The sequence below is a fragment of the Oryctolagus cuniculus genome, chromosome 5 (genome assembly GCF_964237555.1).
Source record: "Oryctolagus cuniculus chromosome 5, mOryCun1.1, whole genome shotgun sequence".
Classification (NCBI taxonomy): Eukaryota; Metazoa; Chordata; class Mammalia; order Lagomorpha; family Leporidae; genus Oryctolagus; species Oryctolagus cuniculus.
In genome coordinates, this window is record NC_091436.1 from 24648298 (window position 1) to 24671709 (window position 23412).

Genomic DNA, 23412 nt, shown 5'->3' on the forward strand with positions numbered 1-23412 from the left:
CAAAAGCAACTTATCAAAAACAGGGAAGGTTTTCAACTCTGTATTTTAACCAAGTATGAACTGTTCCAAGCATTAAATAATGTTGAAAACACAAACTGTCTAGTTGGAACTGAAGTAAATATTTCTGATTTTGACCTAGGGACTCACTGAAGCCAAGTTAAGTTTTCTTGATTATTTCTTCTACTATTCTGTTTCCTGATTTCAGTGTTCCTAAATCCCAAAAGCGAGTCATCAGGCAATGCTACAGGAAATCTGAATCCTAACAACCTTAATATTCAGCTTTACCATATTTTTGAAATCATTCTTTGTATACAGCAAGGGAAAACTTAGCTTCCTACCAGTGGAACTTTCTCAGGAAAATTCTTCTCACCACTGAGAATAAACTCAGCATTTCAAAATTGAGTTTAACCAGGCCACTTTTCTACATACAGCAAATTAAACCATGTAATTCCTGAAAAGGCGTGGAAAGGATTCAAAGAAATATTTGAGAACATCTGCAAAAAAACAACTATGACAACCATATAAATAAATGAATACACCAATTCCACTCAAGTTATGAAGATATTTTCCTTTAATTTCACCAAACATTTCATATTCATGAAGTCATTTAATTCAGAGCAAATCCAAGCTTATAAAATTAAATTTAAAAATATTACAGTATTTACAAGACAGGGGATAGTTGCTGCTATAAAATACAAACATTAAGATTTTTCTCTTTAATACCTGCCAGTAAAGATGGCAGAACAGTTTTGACTCTGAAGATATTGATTACTGAACATAATGAGGGGCCCACTGCAGAGAATGTGATTATCCCAAATCTTCTATTTCTATAACTTTAGACCCTCAACATTTTTCTTCAAGTTCAGCAGCTCCTTTTCCTGGCGCCTTTTCTCCAATTTGAATGCTAACTTGTTGGCTTTCTTCTCCACTCTCCGTTCCTGTACAAGAGTATACTTACGTTATTTCAAATCTTTAAACTGATACAGACTACTTTCATAAACAAAAGTTTCCTGTAACTTCCCTTCTACCAGGCAGGGTAACATTTAAAAAATATGCTTTACCTTGCGCTCTTCTTTTATAGCTTGCTTTCTCACTCTTTTATCTTCTTTGCTTTCATTTTTAGAACGTGGTTGGGTTGATACCTTTGGCAGATCACTGGCATTAATCATCTGCATTCGTTCAACTTGCTTTGTTGTGAGTCCTTTCACAGGAAGGACATTGAGAGGTATTCCTGTTTTAGAAGACAGTCGGATTTGTTTGGGCTAAAATAAAGATGAAATGGCACTACAGTTATTTACTATTCATACTTAAAAATAGCACAGCTATGACACACTATTGGTGCTTTTCTGATAAGCACTCTAGTCACAAGGATAAAGATACTGAGAAAATCTGTACACTCCATTTCCTGCATTGCACATTTCAAAGAGCTAAGGACAGTTGGACTTACCTTTGGTTGATACTTGATAAGCTGTGGGTGATTATATAAATTTGAATATGTGCCTAAAAAAAACAAAAGACTATGTATGAATAAGCTTTCACAATCAGCACACTGAAGTCTTTCTTATAAATGCTTATTAAATTATTTATCATAGGAGTATTATCCTCCAAAATCATTTTTCCATAATATCCTCAAGCCTAACTTCTTCTAAAATATATATACTTTTGGGACAGTTAGCACATGATAGTTCAAGTACATGGCTCTCAGCCACTCACGTGGGCGATCAGGATTGCCTTTTGGGCTCCTGGCTAGAGCCTGGCCTAACCCTGGTTGTTGTAGGCTTTTGGGGAGTAAACCACCAGATGGAAGATCTCTATCAGATTAAGATAAAAGTAAAAAATTTTAAAAACTAAATTTATATATCTATCTTCCAAGCTGACGTATTAATCCTTTAAAATTACTACCAGACCTTTGCCAATGAAATGGACACTAAGATACTTACTACAGATGGATTCACAATCCCACTTCTCCTTGGGTTCTTCAAGAACAACAGTAGTAAGTTCTTCCTCCTCAGACTCATCAAGCTTATTCATTGGCACATCTTGATCTTCAAAGGGCTCAATAGTATTCAATTTCACACAGCTTTTGGTTGAGTTTTTAAAAGTGAAGACATAGGAGGGGAAAAAACACCATTATACTATGTGTCACTACAGCTACACTTAGAGCTATGGAAACAACAATTTTTAAAATGCATATACTCCTGGGCTCCTGTCCTTGTTAAAACTTTATTCTACCCAGGCCTGCTCCTTTGTTACAGTAGATTCTAGACATTCACTCTACTGCCAGGTATGTAAGATTATAAGACATATTAAACATGTTGGTACTTGTCCTAAGAAAACAAGTTTTTTTAAAGCCCAGAGAAACATTAGCTCATCTGTTTTCCAAAAGTACTCACAGTACATAGTTTCTTTTCCCACTATGGGATCTACATAGTACAAAGATCATGGAAGATCAGACCTTTCTAGCAGATTTAAGCATCTTGATAGTTTCAGAGAAGAGTCATCTTTGAAATGAATGCTGAGCTGCCAAATAATTGACTGGTCAGTTCTGCTAACCCAGTTGGACAAACAAACTCTTATCTTTCTGTAAACCATGAACACCTACTTCTCAGAGCATCTGGCATTTCAGAAAGATGAAAACAAAGTATATACTTGTAAGTCAGAATAATTTTTCACAGTGGCTAAAAGCACCATAGTATTCTCCAACTGGAAGAAGATCCTTGGTTATTCTAGGACTCTTCAAGTCACAGATGAAGAAAGTAGTTTTTGGTGTGTTCCCCCTGTTATTTTCAGCTTCAGAACTCTTCATATCAAAACAAAGACAAAACAAGGAGCAGATCTTTAGCCTAGCAGTTAAGAAATCCAAGTCTCATATGGGAGTACCTGAGTTTGATTCCCTACTCTGATTACAGTTTCCTGCCAATGCAAACCCTGAGAGGCTGTGGTGATGGCTCAAGTAATTGGTTTTCTGCGACTCACAAAGAACACTTAGATTCAGTTCCTACTCTGAGTACCTGCTTTGGCCCTGGTCCAGCCCCAGCAATCAGGTGGGCATTTGGGGAATAAAGTAGCAAACAGCAGGTGGGAAGTCTTTGTGTCTGTCTACCTCTCAAGAAAAAACTGATGAATAATGTATAAGGCAAAATGTACTGTTTCTTACTATAGATACTGAAGAGCTAAATTTTCTCACAAATCATTTATCAAACTACAGACTTTACTTGGAGATGAAAAAAAGCAGGTAAACAAGGAAAGTCATCATACTTCTCTGCCTTCTCCTTATAGTAGTCATTCAAAACTTCCTGTAAGCGACTGCTGTCTACTTGAATGGAACCTTCCAACTCAGTGTTGTCCAGAGCCCCGATCTCATCATCATCGTATTGTTCATAAAACTTAAATATAAACAGAGAAAAGATTTCATAAAAAAGAGGAAATGTACTTAACACTACAGCATCCAAACATTATTTTCACAGTAATTTTATTCCTATATATTAAACACTATTTTAAGACCACACTACCATTACAATATACATAGGATTTAGCATTGTTAAACAGTAGGTTGTAGACTTTTTAAATTTAAGGTTTATTAAGCAGAGTGACACAGAGTGAGAATGAGAGAGATCTTGCATCTGCTGGTTCACTCCCTAAAGGGCTGCAATGGCCAGGGTTGGGCACGGCTGAAGCTGGGAGCCTGGAACTCCATTCGGTCTCCCATGCGGCATCAGGGACCCAAAAGTACTTGGGCCATCATTTGCTGCTTTCCCATGTACGTCAGCAGGACCTGAACTACTGCTCCCAAATGGGATGCTAGCAACACAAATGCCATTTTTGGCATATAAGACATTTCTGCTCAGTACTTTTTTAAAATTTTGTATTTAGACTGAAAATAGGCTCCCACTGAACATGAAGCAAGAAGCAGTCACTCTATTAAGTCTGGAGAAAAAGTTGCTAGGCACGTGGGAGACCTGGACTTGGCTTTTGGCTTCAGCCTGGCCCAGAACTAATGAGGGTATTTGGGGAGTGACCTGGTGGATGGGCGAACTCTTTCTCTGCTTTCCAAAAGAATAACATAAAAAAAATTAAAAAGTTATAACTTTTGGGGCCAGCACCGTGGCGCAGGTTAATCCTCCGCCTGCTCCATTTCCAATCCAGCTCTCTGCTATGGCCTGGGAAAGCAACAGAGGATGGCCCAGGTCCTTGGGCCCCTGTACCCACATGGCAGACCGGGAAGAAGCGACTGGCTCCTGGTTTCGGATTGGCATAGCTCCGGCCGTTGCAGCCATCTGGGGAGTGAATCAGGAAGGAAGGAAGGAAGGAAGACCTTTCTCTCTGTCTCATCCTCTCACTGTCTGTAACTCTACCTCTCAAATAAAATAAATAAAATCTTTAAAAAAAAAGTTATAACTTTTATCTTGGATTTACCCTGAATGAAACACATCCTTCATTCATGGAACAGTCTGAACTACTACATAAATGTCAAATACAACTTTAAGGCTTGGGATGTACTAATGAGCACTAACACAAAAAACTCTGCCCTTGAAGACAATCCTACATACAAAATAAGTAATAAATAAGCACATCACAGATGATGTCAGGAAAGTGTATAAAACAGGATATGTGGGAAACAGAACTTGCATAAACAAATGGGCTACTAAACAGAAATATCAGCACTGTATTCAGCATAGAATGAAATCCAGGACATCATAATTCAGGTTTTTTGCCTTTTACAACTTATTTTATTTGAAAGGCAGAGTTAGAGAGAGAAAATCCATTCAATGGTTCACTCCCCAAATGGCAGCAACAGCCAGGGCTAGGCTAAGCTGAACCCAGGATCCTGGAACTCCAACCATGTTTCCCACGTGGGTGGCAGGGACCCAGGCAAGTGGGCCACCTTTCACTGCTTCCTTCGGTACATTAGCAGGAAGCTGTATCAATACAGAGCAGCTGGGACTTGAATAGGTTCCCAAATGGAATGCTGGCGTCATGGGTGGCAGCTTAACTCACTGTACTCAACATTGGCCCCCAACAATTCAGGCTTCTGAAGTATCTTACACTCTTACTCCTTTCTGTTCTTAACCATTAGTTATGTTCAGAACTTCAGATATGAGAAACAGAAAGAAATAGAATTTTGTTTATGCTCAGGCAAATGCTTTAGGAAAACAGTGTAACCTAGTATTATGTATTATCATCAAAGAGATTCTAAATCATGATGTCACTCAAAGAGGAAACAGAAGAAATGGCTAACTCTTTGACCTACATTCTTTCCAGAATTAGAGTTTTTTTTATTAAAAGATATGAAGGACTTGATCAGCCCTCACCCAGACTGTTGATGAGCAACTTAATATGTTATCCCTCTTAGTGTTTTTTTTTTGTTTGTTCTACTTAATACTTTTGGTTGAATACTGTAATCAATACACAATTCTTCTTAAGTGCTGAAACTTAACTGAAAAGTGATCACTGTTAAATATAAGAGTGGGAATAAGAGAGGGAAGAGATGTGCAATTCAGGACACGCTCAAGCTGACTTACCTCAAACGGTAGAGTTAGAAACATACCAGGGGATTCCAATTCAATCCCATCTAAGTGGCATGTACCAATGCCATCTCACTAGTCCCAGTGATCAATTTCTGTTCACAACTGATCATAATGATAGGACTAAGAACCAAAGGGATCATATAAACAAGAATAGTGTCTGCAAATACTAGCTGATAGAATCAAAAAGGGAGAGAACGATCCAACATGGGAAGTGAGATACACAGCAGACCCATAGAATGTCAGATGTCCTAAACAGCACTCTGGCCTCAGAATCAGCCCTTAAGGCATGCGGATCCGGCTGAAATGCCCATGAGACTATTTCAGGCATGGAAAGCCAAGACACTCTGGGGGAAAAAAAAACCTAAATGAAAGATCTCCACAAGTGAGATCCCAGTGGAAAGAACAGGTCATCAAAGAAGGAGGTACCTTTCTCTGAAGGGAGCAGAGAACTTCCACTTTGACCATGGCCTTGTCTAAATATGATCAGAGTCGGTGAACTCAGGGGGCTTCCATAACCTTGGCAGTGCATGACAAGAGCCTAGGGTGATTACTGATGCCATAAACAAGAGTGTCAATTTGTTAAGTCAACAACAGGAGTCACTGTGCACTTACTCCTCATGTAGGATCTTTGTCCTTAGTGTGCTGTACATTGTGATTTAATGCTATAACTAGTACTCAAACAGTATTTTTCACTTTATGTTTCTGTGTGGGAGCAAACTGTTGAAATCTTTATGTATGCTAACCTGATCTTCTGTATATAAAGAGAATTGAAAATGAATCTTGATGTGAATGGAAGGGGAGAGGGAGTGGGAAAGGGGAGGGTTGCGGGTGGGAGGGACGGTATGCGGGGGAAGCCATTGTAATCCAAAAGCTGTACTTTGGAAATTTATATTCATTAAATAAAAGTTAAAAAAAAAATATGAAGGACCAGCATTGTGGTGTGGCAGGTAAAGCCTCCACCTGTGACACCAGCATCCTACATGGGAGCTGGTTCATGTCCTGGCTGCTCCACTTCCAATCCTGCTCATGGCCTGGGGAAGGCAGAGGAAGATGGCGCAAGTACTGGTCCCCTGACATTCATGTGGGAGATAGCAAGGATCCAGTGAATAAAAGATCTGTCTCTCCCTTTCTCTTGCTCTTTAAAACAAACAAAAAAAGTTCAGAGAGAGAGAGAGGCTGCCTCTAACATGTAAAGTTTTGGCTTTTGGTCTCAATCCTTCCCCCTTTTCATAAATAAAACTTTCTAAGAGATAGTGTTAACACGTCCTTCATTTTGAGAACTTACCTTCTCAAACCTCTCGTCATGCAGAGTCAGCAGTTCATTTCTCCTCATGACAGAGGAAGTCATAGAATACTCTGTGAAGCGACTTTTGGTTTCCTCATCCCAGAACAAGTGATTTTCTATAGATTCTTGAGGCTTCCCAGGGACAGACACATCATCTTCATCTGACAGCGGGCCTGCAGAGTCATAGTCATCACCATCACTGCCATCTGCCTTCTCATCATCCATGTCTTCCCACTCACTGCCATCCTCACTCTCACATTTCCTTTAAGTCAAAGAGTCATAAATTATGTGTCAGAACAACTTTAAAAATAACAGAACTTTATAGAACAGCCATTGTGAAGCAGCAAGTAAAGCCGCCATTAGAGATGTCTGCGTTCTACATGAAAGTGCCTAGAATCAAGCACTGCTTCTGTTTCTGATCCAGCTTCTTGCTAATGTGCACCCCAGGATGCAGCAGGGATGGCTCAAATTCTTGACTCCCTGCCAGCCACCTGGTAGACCTGCACTGGGTTCTAGGCTCCTGGCTTCAGTTTGGCCCAACCCTGACTATTGTAGGCACTGGGGGAGTGAACCAGCAGATGGAAGATCTGTCTCTGCCTTTCAGATAAAATACACAAAAATTATTTTTTGTTAACACTGGTAGAGTAGGAGGGTATTTCAGGATGCGCTCTTATTTGGGCAGGACTAATGATGGTGCTTGATCCATCTGTCTTGAGAGGAAAAGCAATGAAGTGACAATCCAGATCCTTGGACTCTAGCCCTACTCCAACTCATTAAGAGCTGGTAAAGACCTCATGCCTCATTTTCTGCTCAAAGAAATGAAAGTCTCAGATGAAATGCTCTGGAAGACCTCTTCCAACTGTAACTTTCTATGGTTGTATATCCCACTGAAGAAGCCAACAGTCAGATCATCCCTATTTCAAAACAACCCACAGATAGATACCGTGAATCCATTCCATCTTCCTCGCCTGCAGGCTTATTGGCCCTAAGAATAAAGTCATCTTCAAGCAGATTATCTGGATCATCAAAGTCAAAATCATCATCAAGAGCTGCAACAATGTCAGGATCAAAATCCAGCCGCGGCCCTAGAAAGAAAATAAATATTGGTCAATGATTCCCAAGAAAGCATAATTCATTCACTTAATTACATAATCTGAATACCAGTTATATGCCAGATTCTGTTTAGGTACTGAGGATACCAAAATGAATAAGAACTTCAACAAGTTCAGTCTAGAGAGGAAGTAACATACAGATGCGCAATTCCAGGATAAAAGATGAAAATAGTCCCTCTCCTCTTTCAATATCCACTGGTTAAAAACACCCTTCCACAGTCAGCACTGTGGTGTAGCAGGTAAAGCCGCTGCCTGCAGTGCCGGCAGCCCATATGGATGCTGGATCGAGTCCTGGCTGCTCCACTTCTGATTTAGTTCTCTGCTATGGCCTGGGAAAGCAGTAGAAGATGGCCCAGGTCCCTGGGCCCCTGCATCCTTGTGGGAGACCTGAAGGAAGCTCCTGGCTCCTGGCTTCGGATTGGCACAGCTCTGGCCATTGTGGCCAACGAGGGAGTGAACTAGCAGATGGAAGACTCTCTCTCTCTGCCCCTCCTTCTCTCTCTGTTTAACTCTGCCTTTCAAATAAATAAACAAATCTTAAACACACACACACACACACACCCTTCCAATACATATTTCTAATACAAAACTTTAATTAAACTTTAGAGCTTTCGCCTGCAGGAATAAACTGGGTTTCAAAATCAACTTACTGTTGGAAGTAACTAAGTTTATTAATTGTAGACCGTTACACTTTCAGTCTTTTTCACACCATGAAATTCTTATATATCAACTATATTTTCCTGTAGTAAAAACTATCAATTATATCTTCCTGTAGTAAAAACACTAGAAAAACTTCTCAGTTATAATCTGAAGCGATTTCCGACTCCCTCTGCTTACATTGTCATCGTTTAATTCTCCATCTCTGCCTTTTGCATCTTTGCCTTTTGTTCTGTCTGGAACACTCTCGATTCTCCATCCCTCCCAACTTTTCCTCCCAACTAAGAAATCTGTTAATTCCTCTGGGAAGCCTTGGTCATCTCTGAGGCTGGGTTTGGGCCTGCTCACCCCACCTGCTTTTATGTGACTGTACTATAAATTAACTTCTCAGTTTTTAGTGCTTCTTTCTTGAGCTCAGGAACTATCCTTTATTCTGCTTTAACCCACAACCCTGCCACACAGGTGCCAACTCAAAAGTCTGTAATAAAACACTGAGCAAATGCCATAGGGCGAATGTTCATCAGTAATTAAAGCAATAGTGGGAGGAGTTTGGAGCAAAAGTTAAGCTGCTTCTTGGGATGCCTGCGTCTGAGTAAGTTTGCCTGGCTCAGAACCTAGATGCTCCACTTCAGATTCAGCTTCCTGCTAATGAACACCCTGGAAGGCAGCACATGATGGCTCTAGCACCTGGGTTCCCGCTACCCATATGGAGTTTTGGGCACCTAGATTCAGTCTGGCCCATCCCTGGCTGTTGTGGCCATTTGGGGAATGAATCAGTGGATGGAAGATCTTTCCCTGCCTTTCAAATGAAATGAAAAATAAATAGATAAAAATTAAAGAAAAACTGAGGCAACCTGGGAGAAAATTAACAAACAGTGCTTCTGTGGACTTTTTTTGGTGTTCTACATATACAAAGTAGATACTGAAAAAAAAAGTCTTTGTAGTGTATTTGGAATGGATGGGAAGATGAAATTCTAAAAAATAGTGTCTTGGGAGAAACTGAAAAACAGATTTTTCAAAATTGCACTGTTGGTAATGAATGATGACTACCACTTATCTCTGTAAAAGATTAGGTGAACATTAAAATTCCTTTTTCAGGATGCCAGAAATAGTTTCCCACTTTCTTCTTCAAACAGGATTTCTCAAGAATTTGATGGCAGTCATAAAAGCAGACCACAGCCATCCCTGATGATCTCTAATACAAATTCCAAACAAATCTCAAAAGTTTCAACATTTTATCAGGCATAGGAAAATCCTACATCATCACTTTGTTTCTTTTTCTAAAACACAAACTTACTCACTTGAAGAGCTAAAGAAATTAAACATACCTGACACTGGAGCTGCTTTATTTAGCAATCCAACGTCTTCCTCAAACTCTGATGCAAACACCGATGAAGGCAACTTAATTCCAGTGCTCTTATAAAAGGAATTACACAATGGTTAGGTTTGTTTAGAAACACTTCTCAGCTTCTGTATTGGGCTAAAAAGTATACTCCCCAAATTCATGACCACCCAGAACCTCAGATGTGATCATTTTTGTTTGTTAAAGATGTATTTTATTTGAAAGTCACAGCCACAGAGAGGGAGGGGGGAACAGAGACAGAGAGACAGAGACAGAGACAGAGAGACAGAGAGGTCTTCCATCCACTGGTTCACAACCCAAATGCCTGTAGTGGCCAGAACTGCGGTCTAAAGCTAACAGCCAGGAACTTCATCCAGGTCTCCTACATAGGTGCAGGGACCCAAGGACTCAGGCAGTCCTCTGCTGCTTTCCCAGGTGCATTTGCAGGAAGCTGAATTAGAAGTGAAGCACCCAGGACTCAGACCTGCGCTCACATTGAATACTGGCATTGCAGGAGGTAGGTTAACTAGTTAGACTACAACACTGGCCCCACATTGTGATTTTTTTCAAATTGAGTACAAGGCTGGTGTTGTGGTATAGCAGATAAGCCACTGCCTGTGACACTAGCATACCATACGGGTACCAGTGTCTCAGCTGCTCCACTTCCAATCCAGCTCCCTGCTAATGCACCTGTGAAAAGCAGCAGATGTCCCAAGTACTTGGGCCCTGCCACCCACGTGGGAGGCCCAGAAGATGCTCATGGCCTCTGACTGAAGCCTGGCCCAGTCCTGGCCATTGTGGCCATTTAGGGAGTAAACCAGCAAATGGAGGATCTCTGTCCCTCCCTTTAACTCTGCATTTCAAATAAATAAATCTTAAAAAAACAAAACAGAGTCTTTGCAGGTATAATTAGTTAAGATGAGGTGATACTGGATTAATGTAGGGCCTAATCCTATGAATGGGGTGCCCTCATAAGGCCACATGAAGACACAAGGACACACAGGAGAGAGTGCCACATGAAGATGAGACAGACCAGTGAGGTACCTGCAAGCCAAGGAACTCTAAGGACTGACTACCAGCAACCTGTGGAAGGAAGGAGTGAGGCAGGCAGCAGTCTCCTTCCTAGCCCGACCCTCCACTGACTTGATTTCAGAATACTGGCTTCCACATCTGTGGGAGAATGTGTTTCTGCTGTTTTAAGTAACCCAGTTTGTGGTCACTGTTACCACAGCCAAGTAACTGTTATAGCTACATTTAAATATCTACATTCTATTGGCATCCCAAAAGTAACCTCCTTGTTTTGTGTCACAGTGCCTTTCCTGTTACCCTATTCCCTTCAATCCTCAAACCCTGTGAGGAAGCAGCACGTTTTAGTGAAAGAACAAAAGTTAAACAAGCTTAAAAGGCACACATGGCTTAGACTGGTCAAGCCCGGTTGTGGGATTCAAATCCAGGTTTCCTAACTCTACTGGCCTGAAGTTTCAAAACAAAATTAATCTTTGTCTTCTTAAACTACAGATAATGCCTCAATCTTTACTAACAGCACAGCTTTTCTCTCAATCAGCCGTCTTAATCCTCGGGTGGTCAAATCATTTCTCTGTCCCCATGAACTCTCCCATATACAGTGATTTCACTGACATGTCTTTGGTCCTTAGTATCCTTATGGTTAACCAAGACACAACTTACTGCAACATCTGCTCAGTTCATCTTTACTTAACCGAATCTTCAGAACATTGCTAGATTAAACTCCCTTAGTATTTTTATTATGTTACCAGCCTGAATTTATAATAGGTCTCATTTTCCACTCTATTTAACCACCTGATTTCACTGTAAAATCAAAGCCTACTCCATGTATCTCAATTTCTGTTACTCAACAAACAAGATGATCACACAGATCATACAAATGAAGTCCAGTTCTTGTCATGTCATAATTCACAATAATTTACTGAGCAGGCATGCACAAGACCCTGTGGCCCACAATATTCCCTATGCCTCTGCTGGCTGGCAGAATGCCCCTTCTCTTTCCAAGAGTATCCATCTCCTAGTGGCCAGCTGGGTCCTACCCCGATACATGAAGCCCTTCTGCTGTACTAGAATATTCCTCCATGGAAACGCCCTTCTTCCTCACATGATGCCATCTATTTGAACATGTGCTGTCCTATATTCTGACCGTTCCTGATGCTTCAGATTCTTCCCATTGAACAACTAATAATATGAGGGTAACCACCACATGTCATCTGTTTACCTCAACACCCACCCCATTCTCAAGCCTGCAGTAGTACAAAGCTGATCTGGACATTCCCAGTTCACCGAGAGAGTGCTCTGAGGAGCATAAAGAAAGGCTATATATAGCAGTGCACGTGTGTGTAGTCCCATTAGCAATCAGACTAAGCCACAATTTAATACAGTACAGCGGGTATAACTTCCAAAATGAGTTTCTCAGGAGAATAATCATGAGCAAAGACCGGGGTTTTTTGCTATACTTTTTTTTCTAAAAAGAAAAATAGTTTTACCAAGATGTAACTCACATACTATACAATACACTCTTACAAAATGTATAATTTAATGGATTTTTGTGCATTCTTTAAAGTTGTGTTAAAAATACATGCAGTCTTCCAGCTGACTCAAAAGTACTGAGGTAGATGTTTGGCCTCATGCTAAGACATCTGCATCCCATACTGCAATGCCTGAGATGACATCTGCCTCTGGTTCCTGATTCATTTCCTGCCCATGCAGACCCTGGGAAGCAGCAGGTGACAGCTCAAATCCTTGAATCCCTTCTATCCTTGGTAGACCTGTGTTGTGTTCCTGGCTTGTACCTTTGGTCCAGCCCAGTCCTGGCTGTTGTGGGTACTTGGGGAATGAACCAGTAAATTAAGACTATTTCTCTGTCTCTTGAATTAAAAAAAAAAGGGGGGGGGGGTGGCACTGTGGCGTAGTGGGTTACACAGCCCATACTGGAGATCTGGTTCAAGTCCTGGCTACTCTGCTTCTGATTTAGCTCCTGCTAATGTGCCTTATGGAAGAAGTAGAAGACGGAACAAGTGTTCAGGGCCTCCACACCCATGTGGGAGACTTAGATGGAACCTACTCCAGGTTCCTTATTTCAGCGTGGCTCAGCCCTGGCTATTGCAGTCATTTGGGAAGTGAACCAATGGATGGAAGATCTCTGTGTAACTTGCCTTTCAAATAAACAAATCTTAAAAATAATTAAGGAGGCCCATTTTGGTGCAGCAGGTTAAGCCACTGCTTTTGACACTGACATCGCATATCAGAGTGCTGGTCTGAGACCCAGCTACTCTGCTTCTGATCCAGCGTCCTGCTAATGCACCTGGAAAGCCAACAGTTGATGGCACAAGTACTTGGTTCTGGCTGTTGTGGCCAGTAGATGGAAGATCTCACAATCATTCTGCCATTCAAAGTCATAAATCTCAAAAACAAAAAATTCCAATTCTTTAAAAAGGCTGTTACTTTACACCTGCCATCAGAGAAAAGGTGGCCTACTCTCTGGATATACAGAGGCACAGACATATATACACACAACATCAAGGGAAGGCTCGGCATATCTTTGTGAGCTTCTACAACAGTTCTTGCCCCAGTTATCTTGATTTAAAAATGATGGTTTCTTCACTTACTCACACATTCTCACTTAAAATTGTGGAAAAAGCTTACTGGAATTACTAAAGTTTCTTCTTTTTCATCTCTCCTGTTATGTGTTCTCAAAGTACTTGTGGGAATAAGCTCTGAGAGCCCAGACGCTTCCTTCAGGTGCTGTAAGTAGTCATAGTCATCATCGAAGAACACGCCATACTTCCTCTGTTCTGCTCGCCTTTCTTCATCATTTACCTGTAAAACAGAATTAGAACCCCTCCAAGGATTAGGCTTAAAAATCTGACAAAGAATGTAACTTTCAGACAACAGATGTCACATGAACACCTTGTGCCATCTTGGCACTCAGGCTTCCAAATTAGACTGCTGCATAAAATTAAAATGGAAGGAAAACTCCTCCTTCCAGTAGGCACTTCTATGCAACAAAGTGAGTCAAGAAACGCAAGCAAGTATCTTACCATGTACAATCCTACTTAAAAAATTTCATGGAAAAATGAAGTTGAAAAGTTTCGGTGTGAAAAATTTTGGAAATCCATGTATGGTTTTTCACACTATGCATTTTTCACAAGCTTCTTGAAGACCCCTTGTATGGATAAATTAGAAAAAAAATTTTTGTAGCAGAAAGTTTTGAAACTATCCTTGCATTTGAAGGATTAGAAGACTTGAGGGACTTCAAAGATAAATGTAATTTCTTGCATTTATATGCAAAGAAATTTCTCAACAGATAACAAAACTGGCTTTGTTTAAAAGGGTAAGTTTGGCCAACTTCTCCCAATATTCCCTTTAGCTTTATCCATATTTAACAAGTATAGTTTCACTTCAAAGCTCCTTGGCATTTTCTAAAGCTAACCCATGAGCTCAGATGTCCTGAATTTCATGAGATGAGTGACCAGGAGGCAAAATGCAGTTTGTGGTTAGGACACAGCAGCATCTTAGGGGAAGCGTATAAGAACACACGGTTGTGCCCAAAAGAACATCATGGAAGACAGCAGTTGGCAGTTTAGTAATTCACCATTACTCGACAAGATTTGTTCATTTAAACATTTCAAAGATGCTTTATTCATATGAAGGCTGTAAAAAAATCAGCATATGTACTATGCAGGGGCCCAAGTACTCAGGCCACCTTCTGCTGCATTCCCAGGTGCATTCACAAAGAGCTGGATCAGAAGCCACGCAGCTGGGGCTTAAACTCATCACTACAATAAAGGGTACCAGCATCGCTGCGAGCTGTGGCTTAACCTGCTGCACCAGAACTCCCACCCATGGATACCAATTTATTAATAGCCTGCCTAACTTACAGGCTATAAAACAGGACTTACTTTTTGGGCAGGTAAAAGAACCCTCTGGGGTGCAGTCTCATCTGCAGCCAAAGGATCTCGCTGGCTCCGGTGAACCAAGTGGAAAGACACTGCTTTCTTCTTCTCTATAAACGGCTTTTTCTTCCTATGAGGCTTCAAAGGAACAGAATCAAAATGAGGCATTAAAACAGAACCAAAAGACAATGACTCCACCATAGTCCAGACATCTTCAGTAAGTCATATGAAGGGTCAGCAGATTTTGATTCTACACTCCTAGGACAGGCAACATCAGCTGTGTTCTACAGAATCCCAACTTTTTTCCTTCAACAAACACTGGTTGAGTAACTGCTCTGCTAGACCTTGTTATGGGGGCTGGGGACACAGCAGTGGGGAACTGTAACAGCGCAAGCACCTGCTTTTAGCGAGCAAATGAACAGGACCATGATATCAGGTGAGGAAAATAAAACATGGTGATGTGAAAATGACCGAAGAGTTCCTTGACACTAGGTATGCAGGAAAGATCTCTAACAGGTTGAACCAGAAGAACGAGGAACTCACCGGAAGAAAATTCATTTACCAAATAGTAAATGAAACCACAACACAAACAGCCAATGTATTTAACGAGAGTCCTCATCCCTTGTGCTCTCTTCAGCATTTTTTTTTTTTTAACTGAAAAACCAGGTTACCAAGTGCCTTGTTTTGGGCCAAAACTCACTCTCCCACAAGGTCCTCTTTCCCCGAACAGACGGACAGGTAGACACCTGCCCCTCCCTCTCTGCCCGACCCCAGGAAGTACTGGGCGAGGGGTCTGTGGCCCGGGTCACACGGTTTTAAGTTAGCCCAAGGTATATAGAGCCGTAGGCCCCCAGGACTGAGAGAGGTCATTCCTTTCCGGTCACTCCCAGCACGCTCGGCCGTGGGGGGCTATAACCTGCCAAGTGTCGCCGGGGCAGGGAGGAGACCCATTCCAGGACACCGCGCTGTTAAGCTGCCCCGACATTATCCAGTCTCAGGCCGCAGTGGCTGCCGGCATTCCCGGAAGCAGCCCGGCCTCTCCAAAACACAGCGTCCCGCCGCCGAGACGACCAAGGCTTGCTCACCATGGTGCAGCCGCGCGGCGAGAGCCCCCAGGTGAAAGGCGACTACACCTTCGAAGCTTACGGGGAGGCAAAAAGACACCAGCTCACGCCAGCGTCCGCAGCTTCTCCACACGTGCAGCCTCAGGACCCGGCGATGACGTCACACATCAAGCTGAGGAAATGGACCAATCGCTGAGGAGCTGATGGATCGCGGCCGGAAGTTACGTGCCCTCGCTCGGTCTCAGAGATCGCGAGAAGCTATTGAGAGGCGGGGCTAGTCCGGTTCCCACCCCGCGAGGGGCGGAGCGGTTCCTGCCAGAGTTTTACTACCTGGGGCGAGGCAGGGAGTAGATGGGCACTTCCTGCCTTTCCAGTGCAGGGTAGGTGTTTGTGGGCGAGCGTCGTTTTAGAGCGCCCCTCCTGAAACCAGGGCAAAGACTCTAGCTTCCCCATCATCTTGCAGCATTTACCTGTTCAGCCCGTAAAAGACAAGAAAAACCCGCGCAGGTGCTAGGACAGCAGGTGTCCAGCCTCCAGTCCCTGAGGTGGCCTCGCCTGGGCTGGAGCATAGTCGGTTGCCTTAGCAACGAAGGACCGGACCTGGCTGTAGTAGGCTACACCAGACTTAACCCAGGTCTTTCTTTTCCACTGTCAGTGAACTGCCTCCATCTGTCCCCTCGAGACCGTTGACTGTAGAGACATTTGAAATAAAAAAAACAGGCAGGTTCTCTGGTGTTTGCATATCTTGTCTTGCAAAATGGAAACGAATGCTATTTCTCTTCCAAGTTGTTTCTCAAATACAGTACCGTGGTTTTAGCAAACTGGCTATAGGCAGACGGGGGGAAAATTTCAGGCAGGTGCTGCCACATTCTCATAGCTTTTCTTGGGCAAAAGAGTTGGAAATACATTCAAAGATTTTTTTTCTTAAATTTGTGTTTCCCCTTCCCCATTTCTGTTATTTTCCCAATGTTTGAGTTACCTTGAATAATGTATTTATGTCATACCACTAAATATTTGTGAAACATTCTTTTCTTTAAATATTTATTTTACTTATTTGAAAGGTAGAATGACAGAAAAGGCCTATATTGTATTAAAAATTATAGAAAAGGAAGACATTTTATAGAGAAACATCATAGTACAAGCATAGAAACATATCTTGGGGACTACACACCAAAGTGACAATAGTGATTATCTGTGAGGAGGTAGGAAAGGATTTCAGGGCACTTTATATGTTTTTTAAAGATATTTCTTATTTTACATATTTTAGATATTTCTAGATATTGTTTACATGTGTATAAATAGGATCTGAAGTGTTACATTTTGTCTATATAAAAAGTAAGGTACTTTAAACACAAACAGAGAAGGAATAGGCTAGAAACATTCTAGTTTAATAAATATTAGTAAATGATCTTTTTAATGGTGAAATCATGACTGTTATGTTAAGATTTTATCTTAGGCATTATTGATGAGGGAATTAGTAAGATGTTACAACTAGATTCAGGATCATCTAAAAACATTTATAGAAAAAGAGCAGGCTGGCGCCGCGGCTCACTAGGCTAATCCTCTGCCTGTGGTGCCAGCACCCCCGGTTCTAGCCCTGGTTGGGGTGCCGGTTCTGTCCCGGTTGCTCCTCTTCCAGTCCAGCTCTCTGCTGTGGCCTGGGAAGGCAGTGGAGGATGGCCCAAGTGCTTGGGCGCCTGCACCTGCATGGGAGACCAGGAAGAACCACCTGGCTCCTGGCTTTGGATCGGCACAGTGCCAGCCGTAGCAGCCATTTGTGGGGTGAACCAATGGAAGGAAGACCTTTCTCTCTGTCTGTCTCTCTCTCACTGTCTAATTCTGCCTGTCAAAAAAAAAAAAAAAAAAAAAAGCAAATGGAGACAGAACTGGCTTTTCCACAGTTCAACTTTGTCAGAAGAGATTTATATACAAGTCTAGAGACAAGGATTATTTTGCCTCATGGCCAGCTTTCTACAAATTACAGAACTATAAAACAGCTAAAAGACTAGGAATGGCACAGAGCTCCATAAAGTCAGAATCCAAAGGGTGTCCATCCACCTTAGTGGACTTCCCTCTGGATTAAAACACTTTCCCTAACAATACTATATGGTCACAGTAATATTCATTGTGCACTACCTGAAAGTAGTTTCTGGAATTTGTTTCATTCTTACTGTGTAACTTGGGGCAAATGGGCCTCAGTTTACTCACCCAAAAGTAAAGTGGGAATGGTAGTATTATTACTAGTTACCTCTTATGATTGCTGCTGAGGAAGTGTGTGAAATGCCTAGCTCTGTGCTTGGCTTTCAGTACTTGTTTGATGAACTTGAGCTATTATCCATCCCCTTCCCTCCTAACTGCAGTCACCTAATTGCATTGTGCTTCACGGTGACTAATTCCTGAAACCTGGCCCTTCTGCAGCTTGGATTTGTTTGGGGACAGGAGCGTGGCTTTGAATCATGTTCATATCACAGGAATCTGTTCATTTCCACATTGACTGAACTTGTCCACTTCCCCGGATCCTATCTTTTCGCTTTTCCTAAATTTCTGGTACCTTTCAGATTGTTTATAGAACACGGTTAGGTTCTAAACCTTTAATTGCTTCTAATCCCTAGTAATTGTATGTTCCTTAAAATTCGTAACTGTACCAGCCCCCTTCTATTGCTTGGCTTTCTGTTTATTGATTCCTGTTCTTAGTCAAAAGGACAAACATTTCATTGGTGAATAAAGTTGGAAATATTAATCCCAATTTTCTTTGCTGTGCTTTTGTGATCATAAAGTGAATTTTAACTTCGGTATGCTTCAATGGCACTCACTCTGGTTTAGGCTATGACAAGCTCATATATCATTAGACCCCTTTGCTTTGAATAATAGACACTATTGAAACATGAAAACATTTTAAAAAATTTGGGGTAGTGACATCATGCATGCATTTAACTTATAACTTTAACTCTGTGATTACCATCAATACTATTGAGATATTAGTGGTTCTGCCTACCACTGCTTCCATGAGCACACAGAATGTGGACCACAGAAGACATTAATACACTTTTCTCTGTAAAATCAGTTTATGCAGAGTGTGCACGCTCTGTCTTCCCTGTGCTGCTGCTGTTTCTCCTCCTCCTCCTCCTTCTTTTAAAATTTATTTATTTGGAAGCAGAATTGGAGCAAGAGCTTCCATCTGCTGGTTCACTCCCCAAATGGCCACAACAGCCAGGACTGGGCAGGCTGAAACCAGGAGTCAGGAGCTCTATGCAGGTCTCCTGGGTGGTAGCAGGACCTCAAGTACTTGGACCATCTCCTCCAGCTTTCTGAAGGACATTTACAAGGAGCTGGATCGAAAATGAAGTGGCCAGGACTTAAATTGGCACTCATATGGGATGCTGGTGCCACAGGCAATGGCTTAATCTGCTGTGCCACAACATTGGACCCTCCCCAAGCTTCTTACAGTATGAGCATTTCATTCTGTTGAGTGTAAACTTTCTCTAAAGGTATATGTAAACTATGCAGAAGCTAACATCCATCTGTGGTCAAATTAATAGAACCAGCCACTTATACAATGTTGAAATCAAAGTAGGTTGTGTTAGACTTAATAAGTCCAGTAGTATGTCTGTATAGACATTCATGACAATATAAGGAATTTTCAAATATAATTTTTGCTTCATGTCTTAACCTCCTACATAAAGTGCTTATTCAACTTAATTCAAAACTCAGGTAAGCAGTGAAACCCAGTTAAATTAAAGCAAAATCTGAAGCACTCAGATGATGTGACAATAATTTCATCTTACAGTCTTGGAGAGAGAAAGGCAATAAGAAAAGAGTTTATTAACTTTTATTATAGTAATTTCTTCATGGTCTTAAACTTTGAGGCATTGTCTGTTGGAGAGGTTGATCCATTTTCACAGCTTCCCTTACACGTGGTGATGATTCTCAACTTCCTTTTTGTAGCCTTCCTTGCCTTAGCATGTATCCAGCTGTCTACTGTACATCTATCCACATGGGGACATCTCAATAGCAGGCATCCAAACCTGAATGGCTCACCTCTGCACTTTCCTATCCTTCCTTCCCCTCTCCCTGCCCCTCACTCTAGTCTTCCATCAATCTTATCTCTGCTGTTGTCTCCTTTTTCAGCAAGTGGTATCATTGCCATCTGCCCAAGCCATGGTAGTGTAGTCTTAAATTTTCCATTTCCTGTGTCCTTTATTGATTGATTTAAGAGGCAGAGACAGACTGAGAGAGTGAGCTGCTTTCTGCTGGTTTACTCCCCAAATGCCTGAAAAGGCAGGGGCCAGGCTGGGACTAAGGCTGGAGATGGGAACTCAATCCAGGTCTCCCATGTGGGTGGCAGGAACCCAATTACTTGACCATCACTACTACCTCCTAGGGCCTGCAGGAGCCAGAGCCATGAATCAAATCCCAGTACTTCAATGTGGGATGTAAGCATTTTAACTGCTAGGCCAAACATCCACTCCCTATGGTTGTCATTTGATTTCATTAATATTTCTTCATTCCACTAATCAGTACCTTGGTTGAGGCAACCATCACTTCTAGTCAGATTATGGCAATAGTAATGGCTGGTAATAGGCCAAATCTGATGATGGTAGCCTTGAGTTTAAAATAGTTCAGTGGATTCCAATTGCTTTAAGGATAACTTTCAAATTCCTTGGTAAAGTTTACAAGGACTTTTGAGATTTAGCCTTTGTTTACCTCTTTAGTTTCATTACAGTTTTCATCTTCAGCTCAGTTTTAACACTTAATTGCACCGTCATGAGCACGACTATAGTGTTCTGTGCTCAGGGAAAAAACAAGATTAGTCTTTGGTATGGGATGAATGAATAATCTATTTGGATGCCATCTAAATGAGTGTGTCTAGTGTGAAAGAAAGAACATGAAAAAAAAATGCAAAATTTCAAGTAGGCCAGTAAGAGTGTTGAAGGAAATTAACTACACCTTGGGAGTACAGACCTCCTTCTGCTTATCAGAAAAAAGCATTATGTAGGATGGAGTGTGAATCTGGTTTAACAGAACCGATTCTTTTTGAAAGCTGAAGATTTGGAGACTCCTTAAAGTTCTAGATTGAAGGATGGTTGTGAGTGTGTCTCTGTGTTCAAGTGGATTCTTCCCATAGTCTACCATCCCTAGGACACATTAAGGAAACAGTGAATTGCCAATCCAGTAATTTCAGTTTGCTGAAGACTTTAACATCTGCTCCTCTTAGTATGTAAGTTTCTACAAGCCTAGGAATGTTTATTATTAAAGCAAAGCCAAAAGTAATATCCTTCTTTTAAAAATTCAGATATACTCTCATACCAGAAGTTATTCTGTGATAATGACATTCAGCTTCAGTTTTGGTTACATTTCTTTCAGTATTTGAACTTTTTAAAAAGTTATTTAAAACAATTCTAACATGGAATATGCCCACTTTTATGGGGTACAATATATTTCAATATATAAACACAGTATAAATCACTCAAACCAGGCAACTAGCTTTTCCATTTTCATATCTTTTGTTTGTGTTTGGACACTATCAGCCCTTGAAAAGTAGTACTTTCGTGCTGCATTTAATTATGTCTCATAGTTATTGTGAGAAATTATATGTACTTGACATGAAAGTGCTTGTGATTTTTTTTTTTATTTGACAGGTAGAGTTATAGACAATGAGAGAGAGAAACAGAAAGGTCTTCCTTCCTTTGGTTCACTCCCCAAATGGCCACTAAGGCCAGCGCTGTGAGGTGCTTCCTCCTGGTCTCCCATGCGGGTGCAGGGTCCAAGCACTTAGGCCATCCTCCACTGCCCTCTGGGCCACAGTAGAGAGCTAGACTGGAAGAGGAGCAACGGGGACTAGAACCCGGTGCCCGTATGAGATGCCGGCACAGCAGGCGGAGGATTAACCAAGTGAGCCATGGCACCAGCCCAGTGCTTGTGATTTTAAAAACTACACCATGAAATCTGATCTTGTAGTCATGCAACTAGTTTAGGCTATGTAACTAATTTTACACACATAAATTTAAAAATATCATAATAATGCAAAATGTTAATGTTCAAGAAAATTTGATTTATAATTATAAATTTATAATATGTATTATACTGAGCTGTTATTTGTGTGTTTTTAGCATCACATTTGAACACTTGAAGGTTTATTTTTAAAAAAGATTTATTTATTATTTGAAAGGCAGAGATAGAGACTGAAGGGGGGGAAGGGAGGGAGGGAGGGAGGAAGAGAGAGAGAGAAAGAGAGAGAGAGAGAGAGAAAGAGATATCCATCTTATATCTGCAGCTTCACTCCCCAAATGGGGCTTGGCCAGGCCAAATCCAGGAGCCAAGATGTTCTTCTGGGTCTCACACATGGATGGAGGGGCCCAAGTACTTGGGCCACCTTCTGCTGCTTTCCCAGGCAATTAGCAGGGAGTTGGACAGGGAGTGGAGCAACTGGAACCAGAACTGGAGCCGGAACTGGTGCCCATATGGGAAGCCAACACTGTAGGCAGAGATTTAATCTTCTAAACCACAGTGTTGGCCCCCATCAGAATTCTTACAGAGGAAACTAAATCTGTTAAATTTATATATGTGTATGCTGTTTATTGTTTTTTAATTTTAATATTTATTTATTTGAAGGCAGAGTTACAGAGAGGCAGAGGCAGAGAGAGAGAGAGAGAGAGAGAGAGAGAGAGAGAAAGAGAGAGAGAGGTCTTCCATCCACTGGTTCACACCCCAAATGGCTGCAACGGCAGGGGTTGGGCCAATCCAAAGCCAGGAGCCAGGAGCTTCCTCCAGGATACCCAGGCAGGTGCAGGGGCCCAATCACTTGGGCCATCTTCCACTGCTTTCCCAAGCCATAGTAGAGAGTTGGATTGAAGTGAAGCAGCCGAGACTCAAACTGGTGCCCATATGGGATGCTGGCACTGCAGGCGGTGGCTTTAACCACTACTCCACAGCACGAGCCCCTGTATGCTGTTTAAAGAAATACTATAATGCAATTGCTGGAGAAGACATTTGGATTTTTCCTAGAAGGCTGTGTGGAATGCTGACACATAAAGGAGAATGCCAGTTGGAGGGAATGGCTTAAACACAGTTGTGATGCATACTGCATAATGTATTTGGGGAAACTGTGAATTTCATTTGATTTGGTCCAAAGGAGGACTACAAGGAGAGAAATATGGAACTATGGTCCACAGTTAGACCTCAGAAACTCCTAGGAGCTATTTGATAGGCAGAGAGGAAGATTCTGGAAGATCCTGGGTAGGACTGATGTAAGTGTTGTCTTTTATGAAGACTAATGTGCAGAATTCAGAATGGATCCTTTGGGGAAGACTCTGAGAGGCAGTGATTAAAATTTCAGAAATCAACCTGGACTGAATCAAAGAGAGAACAAACTTAAACTGACTGCCGGAAAAGACAAGCAGCTTCAGTTTGCTGAGTACTTAGGTGAACAACGAGAGGCAAATTCTTGTGCATGCTGAGGGCCCCCTAATCTGATGTGTCTGACCTGGGCTCACCAAGATAAA

General features: G+C 41.6%; 1 protein-coding gene across 1 annotated transcript; it reads right to left on the bottom strand.

Annotated features, from left to right (window-relative positions):
- Positions 1 to 553: 553 nt before the first annotated feature.
- Positions 554 to 16093, bottom strand: LTV1 (LTV1 ribosome biogenesis factor). The gene is made up of 11 exons (XM_002714857.4): positions 15932 to 16093; positions 14853 to 14984; positions 13597 to 13770; positions 9911 to 9998; positions 7757 to 7898; positions 6814 to 7075; positions 3259 to 3386; positions 1941 to 2080; positions 1448 to 1500; positions 1062 to 1262; positions 554 to 938 (listed from the first exon to the last, which is right to left on the bottom strand). The coding sequence occupies exons 1-11, from the start codon at positions 15932 to 15934 to the stop codon at positions 828 to 830; spliced, it is 1434 nt and encodes a 477-aa protein (XP_002714903.1). The 5' UTR covers positions 15935 to 16093; the 3' UTR covers positions 554 to 827.
- Positions 16094 to 23412: the final 7319 nt, after the last annotated feature.